The 16,874-nt window shown below is 52.3% G+C and overlaps 1 protein-coding gene across 10 annotated transcripts in view; it reads left to right on the plus strand.

The window, feature by feature from the left end:
* EPB41L1 (erythrocyte membrane protein band 4.1 like 1) overlaps nt 1-16,874 on the plus strand; it is a 146,694-nt gene that overhangs the window by 120,399 nt on the left and 9,421 nt on the right. For 8 of the 10 annotated variants that reach the window (XM_065921926.1, XM_065921927.1, XM_065921924.1 and 5 more), the window contains 4 exons: nt 6,985-7,395; nt 9,197-9,301; nt 11,459-11,539; nt 16,174-16,260. In XM_065921926.1, the coding sequence (XP_065777998.1) occupies nt 6,985-7,395; nt 9,197-9,301; nt 11,459-11,539; nt 16,174-16,260 (684 nt within the window). The remainder of the gene's footprint in view (nt 1-6,984; nt 7,396-9,196; nt 9,302-11,458; nt 11,540-16,173; nt 16,261-16,874) is intronic. The other 2 variants (XM_065921933.1, XM_065921934.1) reach the window with 1 other exon arrangement.

Here is a 16,874-nt window from a genome sequence, read left to right on the forward strand (position 1 = left end):
CAGTGATGTCTTGGAACAGAGATGTGAGTGGAGCCAAGCACTAGTACCCTTGTTTGAGGCACAGCATGCATCCTTCACCGGCATCCCCAAAATTGTCTGTCCCGCCCCTCTACAAGAGGGGGCTCTCGCCATTCTTAACAGCATCCCATTTTGTCTTCAGTCATCCTTTAGGAAGTTTACATGTTGAATTATAACCTGCCTTTCTGAGTCACCTGCCTGCAAGCTGCTCTGCCCCCTGGCGCCTGTAGATCTGGTCTGCATCCTTCTCCAGGAAGACCCTTCAGAGTGGAGCATCCCTTTTACAGCCCCAACTCCCACTTTCTTCAGCAGCTTCTACTTTGGTTTCTAGAGGGTTCCTTGTCCTGGACCCCTGCTTGGGGAGGAGGCATCTCCTGTAAAGAGCAGGGCCCAAAATGTGATCCAGAGCTCCAGGTGGACCTGAAAGAGCCTGGAGTCAGCAGAATCCTGGCTGGAGATTTTCTTCTTGTGGGTTTGTGTGGGAACATAACTGCCCTGGCTCCCAGCTCCCAGCTCCCTGCTTCCGTCTCAGGGCCAGTCTTGCTGCAGTGGCCCCATCTGACAGCAGGGGGCGCTCTGAGCAGGCACTGAAAATCCCCTGGCTCAATGAAAAAGAATGGCTAGGGAGGCTTCTCAGACATCATCCATCCCGTGAATCCCGTCAGAGGGCCAAAGCTTTCCTCTTTTAGTTCAGCCTTTTTTTCTCTTCAGGATTTTTACTTGTTAGAAACAGAGCTTTCTCTTCCCGCTTGGAGCCTCAGTTTCCCCTTCTGATAAAAGGATAACAGGAACTGCCTTGCAGATCTTCATTTGGATTAAATTTAATAATGTCTCCAAAGGGCTGACATTGCCTGGCACATAGTAACTGAACATACGGGCGTGTTTCCCTTTTTCTTCCTGCAGGACCTTTCTGTTCTGTGCTAGCTCCCACCCCATTCAACCTAGTTCCCAAGCTTCTGGTTTCTAGAAACTAATTTTCAGTTAGACCTGGGGCAGGGATGCTCCAGAAGGGGCCTCATGGACTATCTTTGGCTATCATTGATTGCCAGGCTGATGATGTCAGTACAAGCTGAATTGGGAGCAGCTAAAGCAGCCTGCTTCCCAAATGGAAGAGAAAGGAGGCTTCGTAGGCTGTCAAACTTCTTCCCTCTGGGATGGTTCAAGTGCTGTTGTCCTGAAAGCTTAACAACCTGAAGGAAAATCTCAGAAACCAATGCAGACTTTATCTGGACCCTCCCCCTTCCTTGTCTCTCTCTTTCCAGTTGACAAGATTCTTTTCATGAGGTTTGCTTCCCTGACAGTCATGGAGATTTTGCTAAAGTGGATCTGGGGAGTGGAGGTCAGAGGGGTTGACCATGCTCCCTTGATCCTTCAGAATGCTTCAGATCTTCTAGGATCTGACAGATTCCTCACCAAATGCTCACCTGCACCGGAGCCCAGGCTCATTGAAACTTGCCTCCTTCTGTTTTGGGGAGCAATTTTCATCACATCTTACCATTGAGCTCTTCATAGGATGTGGAGTCAGAGGCTGGGTTCTAGGCCTGCCTTTATCACTGGCTCACTCTTTGACCTTGGGCATGGTGCTTCCCCCAAGCCTCAGTTTCCACACCTGTGGGCTTGAGTCAGAGCAGTGGTTTCAAAAGAGGGAGGCATTCTGGGGCACTAGGGCAACCCAGACCTCCAATGTCAACAGGGCAGTCCAGTATCCATGTTACATACTGAACTGCCATCAAGATTTCATGTAAAGAAAGTATTCTGTGGTTGCAAGATTAAAATCCCAATGGCCTTCTTGCTTTTCTTTTTTCAGTCACACTACTTGGCTTGTAGGATCTTAGTTCCCCAACCAGGGATCAAACTCAGGCCCCTGGCAGTGAAAGCACTAAGTCCTAACCACTGGACCATCAGGACCCACTGGACCATCAGGGAATTCCCAGTCTTCTTGCTTTTTTTTTAAATAACAATTTTAAAAGTCCATCCTTCCCTCCTTAAGTGTTGTTTGAGAAACTCTAGGGAAGACAGAGGGCTGTCTCATTGATGGTTGATTGTGACACATTCAGTGCTTCTGACCGATGACGATGCTTGGATCTTTAGATGTTTTTCTTCTCTGATGTGTTCTGGCCAGTCCTTTTCCACTCTGTGAATTTAGTTAGAATTCTCTAAGAATGTGTGTGCTTAGTCACTCAGTCATGTCCAGCTCTTTGTGACCCCATGCACTGCAGCCCGCCAGGCTTCTCTGTCCCTGGGCAGTCTCCAGGCAAGAACACTGGAGTGGGTTGCCATGCCCTCCTCCAGGGGATCTTCCCAACCCAGGGATCGAATCCAGGTCTCCCGCACTGCAGGCAGATTCTTTACCAGCTGAGCCATGAAGGAAGCCCAAGAGTGGAGTGAGAAACCTATCCCTTCTTGGGATTTTCCCAACCCAGAAACTGAACTGGGGTTTCCTGCGTGGCATGTGGATTACCATCTGAGCTACCAGGGAAGTTCTTTCTAAGAATAGGCCTTGGTATTTGTTTCTTTGGGAATGAACCCCACAGAATTCAAAATGTTTAAGCTGTTATGGTGACGGGCACTGACCTCTAGATCTGACCATCTGGCAGTTTTCACTCTAATCTTCTTCCTTCCAGTTAGCTCTTGCAGACAGGTTTCAGGCTGTGGCCTGTGAAACGCAACTCAATGCTTCCCCCTCAATTGGACATTAGATCAAATTGGGACCCATATTCTGCTGGCTGTAAGTTGGCCAGGCTCTCAGGCATCAAAAATCAAGCATTCTTTTCCTGACTCTACCATCAGTTGACCGTGACCTTGAGTAAGTCACTGGCCACTTACCCAGCTTCTCAGTATACGGAGAAAACTGGACTGGAGGAAGGCTCAGGAGTTCTCTTGGCTCTAGGTTTCAACGATTCCACGTGATGTAAGCTCCTTTCCCCTCTGTCAGTGACAGTTTTATTATTAAAAGAGAAAGAGTCCTAGACCATCGATAGATCTCCATTTCCCCGTGGTTAACATGGGGAGGATATGAGACCCCCACCCCATTTTACCAAGTTAGGGTGGTTGAGGGGTAGATAACATCAGTAGATAATTGGTTGGGTGCCTTGATGGGAAGTGTAGCCTTGATCCTTGATGAGGCTGACCAGCATTGTCATGCCTGCCTCTGCCCTGACAGTTCTGGGGACAAGTTGACCTTGGCCCCTTCTTGCAGAGGGAAAAAGTGACGCGTTCTTCAGGTGCCTGATATTTCATGTTAACTTTTCTTGCTCCAATTGAAACGCAGGGTTCAGAGCATTGGGTATTTATAGAGAGAGAGTACATTAGGCCAGAAGAGCTCAGTCTCCTAAAAGTGACCAGCACACAGCAGGAAGGAAGCGACTCAAGCCTCGCCAGCATCCTTGCTGATGGCAGACTCTCCAAGGTAGACATCCTGGTGGACAAGTTCAAGGTGGAAGTGGCCACAGAAGAAAAGGTGGGAGCCAGAAGAGCAAACACCCAGAGAACAGGCAGAATGATCGCGAGCCCTGAAGACTTCGAGTCCGTGTGGGAGGAAGCCCCCTGGCTCAGGGGGTGCCCAGAAAGGGCTTCTCCGGCTGCAGGCTGCACCCCAGCAGGAAGGCTCCCGGAGGGCTCCCAGTTCAGGGTGGATGCTGCAGCGGTAGCGGTCAGGAAGCCCCCGGCCTCCCATGATCAGCTGGAGGGCCCGGCAGACCTGAGGCAGGAGCTGGAGGAGTTCCAGGCTCGAAGAAGACCCACTGCCCCGGGCATCCAACCCGCAGAGGTGGATGTGCCCTCTCCAGCCTCCGAAGCGGCAGCACTCCGGTCCTTTCTTCTGGACCCCGCCCACACAGAAGCCAGAGCCGACTCGAGTGACGAAACTGACACTTCCTTCGCAGAGAGAAGCTTCTACTTCAGCTACAGAGAGAGAGATGCTGAAGATCAAGTCCTCCCTCCACCCCTGGAGGAGAGAGAAGAGCACGTAGATGTCCCATCCGAATGGGAGACCAGGCGGAAGCTGGTGGAGGGGCTCACGGAGAGGTTGGAGCTGGACTCCTCAGGCCCGTGGGGCTCTGCTGCTGCTGGAAACAAGCACCATGGGGGTGTCGCCCCCTCGGCTTCCCCAGAGGAAGAGGCGGGGCCCCCCAGGAACCACCGACCAGAGGACCTGGAGGTCTTTGTCGAGCAGCTCGGAAAGGGACCTTCTCCAGGGCTGACATTCGCTGAGGATGGGGACGCAGCTCAGTGTGGGGTGGAAGGAGAGGATGCTCATGCCTTATCCTCAGAAGCTGCCGAGGAAGAGGCCCCCAAGAGTGGAGATTTGATGGGAAAGGCTGAGAAAAGCCCCACCGGAGAATGGAACCACTCACCTCACAGAGGAGGGGCCGTGCGTCCAGACCCTCAGGTCTTTGCCCTTCCGTGGGCCATCCCTCCTGGCGACGTCGGGAAGCCAGCCAGGCCGGACAGAGGCAACTTCCTGCCTGAAGAGAGGGGACCGGTTCACACCCAGATAGGAGAACCTACAGCGGAGGACAGCAAGGTCACAGCGTTCCTTCAGATGGAAGTGATCACCCCGCTCCTGACCTCCCCCCTTCCACCTGCGGCTCAGATTTCTCCAGAGGCAGCTTCTCCAAGCTCATCCCCTCGTGGGTCAGGAGAGCCTGTGCAGCTCAGGGACCCCTTTGGAGAACAGCCCCCTGTGTTTCTCAGATATGCCCATCCTTCTAAAGAGAGCCCGGAGCCCAAGGACCGAGTCGGGCTGGCTGTGACCCCAACGGATGGAGGGGAGCGCAGGGCCCCTCCGGTCGCCAGCAGGAAGCCTAAAATCATCTCTGAAGAGGCCGAGGGGTTGGTGTTTCCTGCAGGGAAGCACAGGGAGATGCCCTCTCTCCAGGCTGGGGGTCATGAGGGCTCCTTGGAGGATATCAGCAAGACCTCCGTGGCCAACAAAATCCGCATCTTTGAGACCCAAGGAGCTGAGACTCGCTGGACAGGTCTGGGGGAGACCAGGGCCTTTGCCCACGAGTTGTCTTCAGAGGCCTCCACGGGGCAGGCAGAGCCACAGCGGAGTAAGCGTTTCGACCTGGGATGTGTCCAGTTCCAGCCCCCGGGGGATTTGGCTGTCCCCACAGTCACACAGCCTTCAACGATGCCGCCAGCTCCCAGCCGCTTCCGGGAGGGTGTCTCTACATCCTTCCCTCGGGAAGGACGCGAGGATGTCGAGCTTGTGTCCAGCAATCCAGGCTGTGAAACCACACTGGAGGAAGCCCCTGGGGGAACTGGCCACGTGAGCCCCCGCCCCCACCGCTGCCCCCAGCCGCGGAGCTGACCGCATGCTGCGTAGCTCAGTAGAAGCATGGTTCAGTGGCCCCTCGTCATTACCGCAACCAGAGGCTGCTTGTCCAACCCTATGAGTTCTCTTCCCTAAACGGGCCTGCGTATGGCCCAGGTGGAATGACGGGTTCATCTGCTTGGCCCATGTTAGCTTAGCCACAGAGACCCTCGGCTTTTGGTGTGACCCGGCGCCCAGAGGGTCCCACAGCCCGGGTGGAGAAGGTGGCACCACCTCCGGCAAACTACACACTTGCTTTGCCTTGCTGCCCCCACTGCTGGGTTCCTACTGTTTTGCTTGGCTTGGCCAACAATCTTCCTTCATCCTCTTCCCTTCCCTGGTGCTCCTGTCCGCGGGAAGCTGACAGTCCAGAGGTTTCCATCCTTCGCTTCTGGTTCCCTCTCGGTCCCAGTGCCAAGTTCTTTTCTGCCTCCTTAAGACTAACTGTCTTCTCTAATCCAGAACAAAGCTGGAGACGCGGTCAGGCAAGAGACGCAGGTCACCAGCTTAGCGGCGAACCCCCCAGGAAAGGGGGGGCACCTGAGATTCGCCAGCCCCCTGGGCCCTCAGGTCTCTGCAGCCCCTCGGTGCCCTGATGACCCGGTCACCTTCGCCTGGCCAGGGTGCCTCGCGGCCTTCACACCCCCACCTGCTCTGGCAGCGCCTCTTGTGGCAGCTCACCTCTGGCTTGTCTGGAATGTGTCCTCACACCTCTCAACCTTCCAGAAACTGGCTGAACGGAGGCTTGTCTCGCGAGTGAATCTCTTAAGCCTACTGAGTCTCTAGAACCTGGAGCCAAGTACTTAAAAAAAAAAAATATTTGGTGGATGTTAGATTGGTCTTTAAAAAAAGAATGTTGTAAAACAGCCAAAAATGTGTGTGTGGTGTTTAATCCCTGACAGGCCAAGTTGAGAGGTATGTATGTCAGACAAGAGTGGCTGGTCCCCCTCCAGCATTTCCTTGGCCTGCTGTTGTCAATTGCACTGATTTGACCAGAACCTCCACTCATGGAGCTCAGGGTGAAGGGCTGTAGCACCCAGCTCCCAGGAATTACCCCTTGTGGCTCCTCCCCTAGACGATGCTGACTCCGCCCACCGAGACTCAGTGGAATTGACAAAACCGTGCTGGCTTCCTCTTTGTTCCTCAGAGCTCTTGGCCCCAGCCTCTCTGCCTCCCCATCCTGGGTGTCCCCGAATCCCTGGGCCTCCCTCCTTGGTTTCTCTCTCCTCAATGTCCGCCTGCACGGATGGGCCTGGGGTCCGGGCTCCCATCCCTGCCGCGTGCGCAGTGCCGCTTCTGATAAACTCCCAGATCCAAACCTTGGATGGAGCCTCCTGTCCAGACCCAACTGGCAGGATGTCCGCTTTGTACCTGCTTTTGCCATCAGCGAGAGACCCTCGGAAAGGAGCGTCCTCACTCTTGAGAAATTTTCTTTGTGTGTGTGTGTTTTCTTTTCTTTTTTTTTTTAGCTTATTATGGTGTCAAAGACCCTTTCCAGGGGTGTTTTTCTTTTCCTGACTTGCTCTTCCATTTGGGGGCATCAACTGGCCCCAAGATTTCTTCTGTCATTCACCATCTTGATTTCTCTCTTTCTCTCTCTCTCCCCCTATCCCACACCCTGCCACTCCTCTGATTTTATCTGGCCATAGAGAGCAGGGCTGAGGGAGGGCTCCGAGGAGAAGGTCAAACCGCCACGGCCCAGGGCCCCAGAGAGTGACACGGGAGATGAGGACCAAGACCAGGAGAGGGACGCCGTGTTCCTGAAGGACAACCACCTGGCTATTGAGCGGAAGTGCTCCAGCATCACCGTCAGCTCCACATCCAGCCTGGAGGCCGAGGTCGACTTCACCGTCATCGGCGACTACCACGGCAGCGCCTTTGAAGACTTCTCCCGCAGCCTGCCCGAGCTTGACCGAGACAAGAGCGACTCCGACACCGAGGGCCTGGTGTTCTCGCGGGATCTCAACAAACGAGGCCCCAGCCAGGATGACGAGTCCGGGGGCCTGGAGGACAGCCCGGACCATGGGGCCTGCTCCACCCCGGATATGGCCCAGTTCGAGGTACAGTGGAGCGTCACCGGGACCCAGGCCCTCCGGGCACTGCATGTTCAGAGGGCCCTGGGCCACGCGTGAGAAGACTGAGCCGCCAGCCGGAAGCTCTGATCCGTGTTGCATGACCGCCCCTCCGCAGAGCAGCATGGTTCTGTGCTCGCATGTTCGGCAGCTCGGTTTACCCCTAACGTGCACTCCCGGGCGCTTTAACCCCGTGACCCCATCTTTTGCCTGAGGTCACGTGACGACAGGCAGTTCAGTCCGACTCGACTCCTCCCCCTGCCTGCGTTGCATGGCACCTGCAGAGACCGTGTGCTTGTGGATTCATGGGGGCGCCTGTGGCCTGCTCTGAAAACCAGATGTTTGTTTCTGATCCCTGCGCTGGCTCCTCTCCCTGGGGCCTGGGGTCTTGGGGGAACAGTGGAAACTCCTAGAGAAAAGGAAACGTCATTGCAGAAGGGGACACGGGGACAGACTGGGTCTGGGCCTCTCTGCTCTCAGTGCTTCTTTCCGGGGACCTTTGGTCCTGATTCCTTTGCTTTTCCGTCTCTTCCAACCTGAGCCGCCTCCCACCATACTCTCCCTTCCCCTACATTCCAGGCATTGAAATAGGAGCTCATCCACTCTGGGTTTTCACTCGGTGCTGTACCCTCTGGAGAAGGTTTTTGCTCCCTTTCTCTGCCTTCCAAACTTGTCATGTTCCAGGACCGAGTTCACATATCGCTTAACGAGTGAATGCTTTCCTGACCACCCAGGGCAGAAGCATTGCTCCCTGCTCTGCCCCCTTGCTCTGCCTGCTTCCGCTCCCATCATAACTACAAGTTGTCAGGTTCCTGGGTGACAGGTCTGCGTTCCTACCAGGTGGCAACTCCACTAAGCTTGCACATACCAAGCACTAATAATGATTAACTGAATGAATAGCTGGATCTCTAAGTTATAACCATCTATTAATAGAAGAGTCCCCTCTTACCATCCTCCCAACCTGATGAAAACTGGCATTCATTCATTCATTTATTCATTCATTCTTTCACTCATATATGTTAGCATCTGCTGTGTGTATAACCATGAACTAGGTTCGATGGCGGACTCAGGAGAAACTAATCATTTAACATAAGACTTCTAGAATAGAGGCTGTAATCTGTTTTACCACAGGCCAGATCTGGCTAGCCCATGTGTTTTCTTTGACCTTGGTTTAAAAATCAGGACGATGGAAATAAGGTCCAAGGATTTTTTTAAAATAGCATTTAAAAAATCAGATAATCCAGTCACTCAGGCCAAACCTGAGTGGACCCCACATGCTCTCCAGTTCATCCCCGTCCTCAGCAAGCCCACTTCACTCGTTTACGTCTGCTGCCTGCCCCTTCCCCCCACCCCCAGGCCTCCAGGTGTGTGACTCTTGCTCTAAAGAACAGACAAAACAGCTGGGAGGTGGTGGCATCACCCCTGAAGTCATTCAGGATGGTGTATATCAGGGAGATGCTGGATGTGAGACCCAGCAAGGAGCATGTTTACTGAATAGTAAATGTTCTCTTAATGGTAGCCTGAAAACCAGCACGTGCCACCATGAGGTTGTATGTTCACAGGGTCACAGGCAGCCTGTCTGGGTGCTGCTGATGGGTCTGGCTCCCTTCCCGGGCTGTTTGTCTGTGACATCACACCAGGCCTCTTTTGCCCTGGCCTGCATCACCCTCTGGAAAGTCAGCCAGCAGCAGGGGTTGGAACTCACCTGCTGACCCTGTGTCGCAGTTGCCTGCGAGCAGGAATCATGCTGGGACTTGAGACACAGTGTTCCTCCCGCATCTCCTTACAGTCTGTGAAAACGGAAACCATGACTGTCAGCAGCCTGGCCATCAGGAAGAAGATCGAGCCGGAGGCTGTACTGCAGACCAGGGTTGCCACTGTGGACACCACCCAGGTAACCTGTGCCTTCCTATGTGTCTGAGCTTAGAAACTGGGCATTGGAGTGTGGCGTCCCCACCGTGGCAAACTCCCTTGGCCAGCCCTTGCCACCTTGGCTTCCCCCAGCACCACAATTTTAACCCTGATGCTCTTCTGAGCTTCATTATCTTCCCTGAGCCCTAGGGGTAGGTGATGGGACGGGTAGACTATTCCTCTTAAAGCCTCAATTTTCCCATCTGTAAAATGGGGATGGTCATGTGGCCTTTATTCTCCTGGGAGTGTTACATGGATAAGAAAATGGGTCTTATCAAGTGATGATGGGTCACTTGAAGGAGTTGGAGAGGTTTCTTGAGCTATCCCAGGGTCTGCTTTGGGGAAAGAGAGATCCCAATTCAGCTTTAATCAGAGCTGCTCACACGGGATCTTTTTTTTTTCTTTTTTATGCACAGGGGTTCCACATCAGACTGATAGAATGAACAAACTGAAAAAAAAAAAAATAAGCTATTTGTCTCAGCAAGATGAAACATACCTAGTACCCTGGAGAAAGTGTTAAGTCATTCAGTCATGTCCCGCTCTTTGCGACCCCATGGACTGTAGCCCACCAGGCTCTTCTGTCCATGGGATTCTCCAGGCAAGAATACTGGAGTGGGTTGCCATTCCTTTCTCCATGTGATGTTCCTGATCCAGAGATTGAACCCCAGGTCTCATGCATTGTAGGTAGATTCTCTACTGTTTGAGCCACCAGGGAAGTCCAACCTGGAGAGGCTGTTGTAAGCAAACACAGATCCATTACTTACAGTGCATTTCCTCAGCTCCTTTCATTTTTAAGCTCTGAAAAGAGAGACTGAGGGTCTGACAGATGTCCTCTAGGTTCTTGCTGGCCAGAGGAACTGCAGTGCTGGGGGCTCTTTTGCCCTGGAGACCATTCTTTGTCTCAAGAACTTAAAAGTAAGATGTAAATCTACATGACGTGGGCAACTCTGTCTTTTCCAGAACTTTTTCTCCATCTTTGATAACATGCATAGAGGTTTCTGAGGTGGCTAGTGCAGCTGTAAAAACCTTCGAGTTCTGACAAGATGTGACCCTGTGTGACCTGTGTGGGAAGCTGTGTGACCCTGGGCAAGCTCCTCCACTGGTCTGTTTGGTTTTAGTAATGTGTGCTGGCTTTGTTTTTATACAGAGAAGTAGAAAACTAAAAATGGCCCCACAGCTCCCATAACAAAATAACAACAAAATAGTCAGTTATGAAATTCAAACAGAACAAAATGAAGTTTTTCTTGTGATTCTTCCCAGAAAAAAAAATTACACATATACCAACATATGTGCCTACATCTCTAGATATTTAAATTTTTTACACAAAAGAGATTGTTCTCTTTTACATTTTACCTTTTTTCTTAATATTTACCCTGGCGATCCCTCCATGTTGGCTCATGTGGACCCACCTCACTCTCCTTATTCCCACTCAGGAGTGGGTCCTGATTTAGCATGTATTTATCTCCCATCAGTGGCCCTGTGATTGTTTTTGTCTTTCGCAGTTAGCACTGAATGCTTCAGTGAACATTTCTGTTCAGACTCCCTGGTAAAACTTTCAGTTTGCATCCAAAGGGTGAATCCCTAGCAATGGGCTCCTCAGTCAAAGAACACAGGCTCTGAAATTTGGATAGAATGTTTCAGATTATCTGGGATTGTTTTCCCTTTATGAAATAAAAGGATTGGAATGAGCTGGAGGACCTGTGACCTGGAATGACCTGAGGCCCGTGTGTAGTTTGGTCTGTGTGTGGATAGGGCTTCCCAGGTGGTGCTAGTGGTAAAGAACCCGCCTGTCAGTGCAGGAGACAGAAGGGATGCGGCTTCGATCCGTGGGTTGGAAAGATCCCCCAGAGGAGGAAATGGCAACCCACTCCAGTATCCTTGCCTGGAGAACCCCATGGACAGAGGAGCCTGGCGGGCTACAGTCTATGGGGTCGCAAAGAGTCAGACACGACTGAATGCATGCACACATATACATATGGTGTGTGGACGTTCCCCTCCCCAAGCGCACGCACGTTCGCTCACGCTGCCTGCCACTTGGTACCTGGGGATGCCTCCTGCCCAGGCGGCAGATGCTATAGTCGTTTTCGGTACTCTTTCTCTCTCCCCCCACCCCTCTGACAACTCCTCCTCTGGCCCCCAGGTTGATGGGACTGCCCTAGGAGGGAAGGAGTTCCTCACAACTACTCCCTCCATCACCACAGAGACCATATCAACCACCATGGTAAGTAGGACCTGAGACTTGCCTCTCTGACCAGCCCCCTTGCCCCTAAAACAGCCAGATAACAAGCTGACCTCGCCAGGTGTGGCAGGATGCCCTCATCCACCTCACTGCATCAGGCATGGGACACAGAGTCGAAGTTTGATAGTCTGGCCCAGAGCTGCCACAGGACAGCCTGTCAGATCTCAGTTTCGCAAAGTGAATAATGTGGGAGGTGGCATCCCTGAGTTTCAGTCATCTGGACCATCTGAGCTATGGCAGGGACAAAGAGAGGATGATACTGTCTGATATACTGATGGATTGTGCCTGTAAAATCCTTCCTGGATGAATCCTTCCTGGTACCTGTGGTTGGCCCAGGCCACTTCCTCGCGTTGGTCAGTAGATGGCGTGTGGTGACTTTAAGCTGGAAGCTCAAGTTCTGAGGGACCCTGTGGTTCTGCTCTTAAGAGAACTGTCACAACAGATTCTTCAAATGATGACACAGCAGGGCTAGCATTCAGCCACAGCTTGTGGCGCCATGCAGCACGCTCGGGGGCAGAAAAAGAGCTGTGAGGTGGATGCTCTTTTTCCTCCACCCTTTACAGAGGAGGAAAATGAAGTTCAGAAAGGTAAAGTGACTTACCCAAGGGCACACCACCAAACACATGCTAGAGCCAGGTCAAAGCCAGGCGTTCTGGGTCTGGAAGCCCCACCATCCACCTCAACCGCTCTGCTCTGCTCCCCCATCCTGACCATCGTGAACAGTGGCTGCATGGGGCTGGGGCTGGGGTTGAGCGGGTGTCCGTGCCTGGGCTGGATCTGTCTTGAGCGAGGGGAGGTTGTTTTCAAATGTCTTCTCTTGCCAAACTCCTGATACACACATGGGAAGAAAATTACATTAATTTAGGCTACTCCGCAGGAAGGTTTTGAGTAAACAAAGACTTTAAAGATACATAAAAAGTGGCCACCTTGCACACTTTCCCCAGGTCACTCCATTCCTCCTCTCCCCTCAACCCTTTGCCATGTGGCATCAGGATGCTTCTCGGGCTAAATGTAAATCTGTACCATGGTGAGCAGGCAGTTACATCATTCATTTACTCATCCATCCATCCATCCATTCATTTGTTCTAATAAACATGTATTAGTCTCTACTCTGCCTGGAATGGGGATATAGAGTTGAAGAAAAGACACTGCCTGTTAGAACTCATTTGTCCAAGTGATAATCACGGGCACATCTAGTGTTTAGGTCCTGGCACACAGTGGTGAACAAGGCCCGGCTCTCCCACTTTCCTGGCTGGGTGACCTTGGACGAGTTACCCGAAACCTTTTCAGACCTGTTTCCACTTGGAAAATGGGGTGGCGGGGTGAACAATAGCATATCCCCCAAAGTGTTGAGGTGAGGCTAAACTAAGGTATCTATGCACACTGTAAGTGGTCTGTAACGAGAGTGGCCATTATTTTTTTCCTGCCTTCAGGGAAACGGTGTAATAATGCTTTCTTAGGGAGCCCAGGGCATGGGTTGAGACTGCAGGAGCTGGGGAAGACTCTCCCTAGGCAGTGACATCTGAGCTACCCTGGAGGATACATTAGGGGGCAGTCATGGGAGGAGGTCTCCTAGGTCATGGTAACAACAGGTGTAAAGGCAAAGATGTGAAGAAGTGGAGCATTTCGGGAAAGGAAGTGGTCAGGGAAGCGAGATGTCAAGTGTGTGGATGGGGATCAGGGGGAGAAGGGGCTGGAAAGGAAGGCTGGGCTGGAAGGGCCTCAAATATCATATATGAAGTTCAGACTTCATCCTGGAGACCATGGAGATTCACTTCCATTTTTTAAATATTTATTTATTTATTTGACTGTGCCGGGTCTTAGTTGCAGCATGTGGGATCCAGTTCCCTGACTGGGGATCGAACCCAGGCTCCCTGAATTGGGAGTGCAGTTTCCCAGCCACTGGGACCACCAGGAAAGCCCCTCAGTTTTTTAAGTAGGGGTATGATGTCATCAAATATGTGTTTCTGTGTTTTAGAAAGATTACTCTAGCAGCCTATGTGGAACATGATTGAAACAAATTTCCTTCCCTTGGGAGCTCGCATCCCTTTTCCCCCCTCCTTCCCTCTAATCCTCCCTCCCTCCTCCCTTCCCTCCCTCCTTCCTTCCTGCAGCAAATATTTATTGAACACCCACAGTGTGTGAAGTAGTATGAAGCCAGGCACTGCGACTCCAGCGCGGAGGGAGACAGACTGAGCCCACATTCCACTGGGAGAGATGGAAAGAGCAGGCAGGGAACTAGTTTAGGGGCTAGGGCAGGGCCAGAGTGAGAGGTGGTGGAGGCTGACCAGGGGGGTGGGGTTAATGCTGTCTGGAGGCAGGAATGAAAAGTTCAGGATTTCGTCACTGATTGGATTCAGATGATGGGAGGAGAGATGGACCAGTGAGGCTGCTCAGTAGCGCCGCTGTTCTCCTAGAAAGGAAATTCTCAGGCCACACCCCAGACAACTGGAAAACTACAGGTTGGGGCCCGGGGTGGAGGTTGTCTATGTTCTCACAAGTCTTTCAGGTGACACCCCTCAAGTCTGAGAGGCATTTATACCAACCAGGAGCACAGCAGAGGGTGCTCCTTAGCGGAAGGTATGTGTTGGGGGTGAGGGAGGCAGTGAATTCCATTTGGGGTCTGACTGAGCCTGTGGTGCCTGTGGGACATTTCTGGGGGCAAATGTCGTGGAGATGGTTGGTTTTAAAGGTCTCAGGTTCAAGAAGGATCTGAGCTGCAGATAAAGGGAGAGGGGACTGTGGCTTTGACGAGGCCGTAGAAGGCTTGAGTGGCCGAGGCGTCTCAGAGAGAGGGTAGTAGGGTGGGGGGGGGGGGTGGTGGTGGAGAGGAGGCCTGAGTCTGGGGAGGAAGCACCTGGGGCAGAAATGGAGGTGTAACCCCAGCCAGGGAGAAGGGGTGCTCCTCCTTGAGGCAGCAGAGGTGACTAGTGAGCTGGAGATCTGGGAAAGGAAGGTGAAGTAGCTGGCACCTTGCTTGGAATGACCTATGTGCCCAGCAGTGTGAAGGTGGAGGTGAGGCTTATCTAGAAAACAGGGATCCATGGAGGAAAAAGAAGTTTGAAGGCCTGGAGGGAAGGGAGGGTTCAGAGGGGGCTAGTGGCTGTCTCCTCGTCTGGGAGAAAGGAAGCCTGAAGCCCAGAAGGCTGCCCTTTTCAGGCCTGCTGCTGAACCACATTCTGGGACTCCCTCTGAGAAAGAGGCTTGTGGATAGAATGCCAGGTAACCAGGTCACCCACAGCCGCAGCTAGATCAGGGGAGGGTGGGGCAAAGGCAGAGGGCTTCTGTCCTCATCCGTCCCCTGGCAGACAGAGGTCCAGATCTAGAATCAATCATACACTGCCCAGACCTGAGGCTCAGCCCACTGGGGAGCTGCAGAGTGGATACAGCTCTGGGCCCCTGGATGGACAAGGCTGAACCCCGAGGTGGTGCAGGAAGTGGGAGATGGAGGCTCCCACCAGTAATTGTTGTTGTTGTTATTTAGTCATTAAGTTGTGCCTGACTGCTCTGCGACCCCATGGACTGTAGCCCACCAGGCTCCTCTGTCCATGGCATTTCCCAGGCAAGAATACTGGAGTAAGTGTGGGTCAGTAAGCCTGGGTCCAATTCCAGGAATATCTAGGAGTTAGACCCCACCCCAAGGCAGGACCAGGAGAGCTGGTTCAAGGGCAGAGGGGCATGGCAGAAGGAGTATGTTGAATCTGGAGTCTGACAAACTTGGATCTAAATCCAGGCTCTGTCACTCACTTGCACGGAGGCTTGAACAAGTCACTTAACAGTCCCTGACCTTCCAGTTTCTCACCTGTAAAACATTTAAATATTTAAAACAATTTAAATAAACAATTTCCTAGGTGGTTCAGAGGCTTAAATTAGACCATGCATCCTTAGCACAATACCTAGCACCTCGTGAGTACTCAGAAAGCAATAATCATCATGTTGTTAGTACCAGCTTGTACTTCTGTATTTACCTGACAGATTGCTGTTTGCAAAGCCCTTTCATCCTCTGTCAGTTTCATAATGTCTCTGTGTGAGTGGGACAGGGGTCTCCCTTTAAAAAAATTTTTTTTAAGACTTTATTCTTTTAGAGCAATTTTAAGTTCACAGCAAACTTGAGAGGAAGGTCCAGAGATTTCTCCTAGACCCCTTGCCCCCCAGCACATACACAGCCCCCTACTTGCACCTCATTATCAATCAACATCTCCCACTGGTGAACCTGTATACTGCAGGGTCCTTTTATGTAGGTGAATTGAGGAGGCTTGGAGAGTGGAAGTGGGTCTGCCCCAGGTCGCAGGGCCTGGATGTCTTGACTCCTTTGTTAGTACTTCCAGGGAGAACACTGAGTCTTGAGTCTTGTTCACCACAGTGTCCCTAACGCCAGGCATTCAGTAAATATTTGTTGAATGAGTGGGTGTGTGAGTAAGTGTGTAAGCGTGTGTGTTGAGTGAGCGAGCAAGGGATGAAGAGGAGCAGACTGAACTGAATGATGCCTTCAGCTCTCTGCCTCTAACGTCACTATTCAACCTTCTGGCCGGGAGAGCTCTGTGGTCACGTGCTCCGGCCATCCTGAGGGCCTGCCCACCTGAGACCTGGCCATCTGAGCACTATTGTTTCCCCAGGAGAACAGTCTCAAGTCCGGGAAGGGGGCAGCTGCCATGATCCCAGGCCCACAGACGGTGGCCACGGAAATCCGTTCTCTTTCTCCGGTAAGTGGGCAGGGCCAGCTCAGGCTAGGGGACTCCACGCAGAGCATGTGGACACGGGTCCACAGGTGGCCCAAGGCAAGTGTGGCATGGAGCCTGGGAGGCCGCCCTTTTAAGGACAGCTGTAGGAAACTGTATCATATTCGGATGCCCACGGGGCTCCCTGGTCAGGTCTCGTCCATTGCCCTCCCCACCACCCCCCACGTACAAGTAGGGCAGTGGCAGAGTGGGATGAACTGGTCCCTCCCCTTGGTGATGCCTGTAGTGTCATAGCTCTTTGGCATCTGCTCTCCTTACTGACCAGGAGGAGTAATGGACTAGGAGTCCAGAAGCTTGGACTCTGGACCTGCTCCATCCTCAGCAGCCTGAGTCTGTCACTGAGAGGTCTCTGACAGTGCCTCCATTCTCCAGATCTGTCGTCTTCATCATCTAGTCCCAGAGAGAACGTCTTCCCCACCCTGACAGGATGGGGGATCAGGAGGGCTCTGTTTCTGCCCTTGGATCCCTCTGTTCATCCTTCTCAAAGGCCAGGATTCTTAAATTCTAGGGTCTTGTTAGGATTTGTGACCTTAGGAATCTCAGGTTCTAGGAATCTTAAGATTCCAGGGTTTGAGAAT

Source organism: Muntiacus reevesi, chromosome 2 (assembly GCF_963930625.1).
Source record: "Muntiacus reevesi chromosome 2, mMunRee1.1, whole genome shotgun sequence".
Lineage (NCBI taxonomy): Eukaryota > Metazoa > Chordata > Mammalia > Artiodactyla > Cervidae > Muntiacus > Muntiacus reevesi.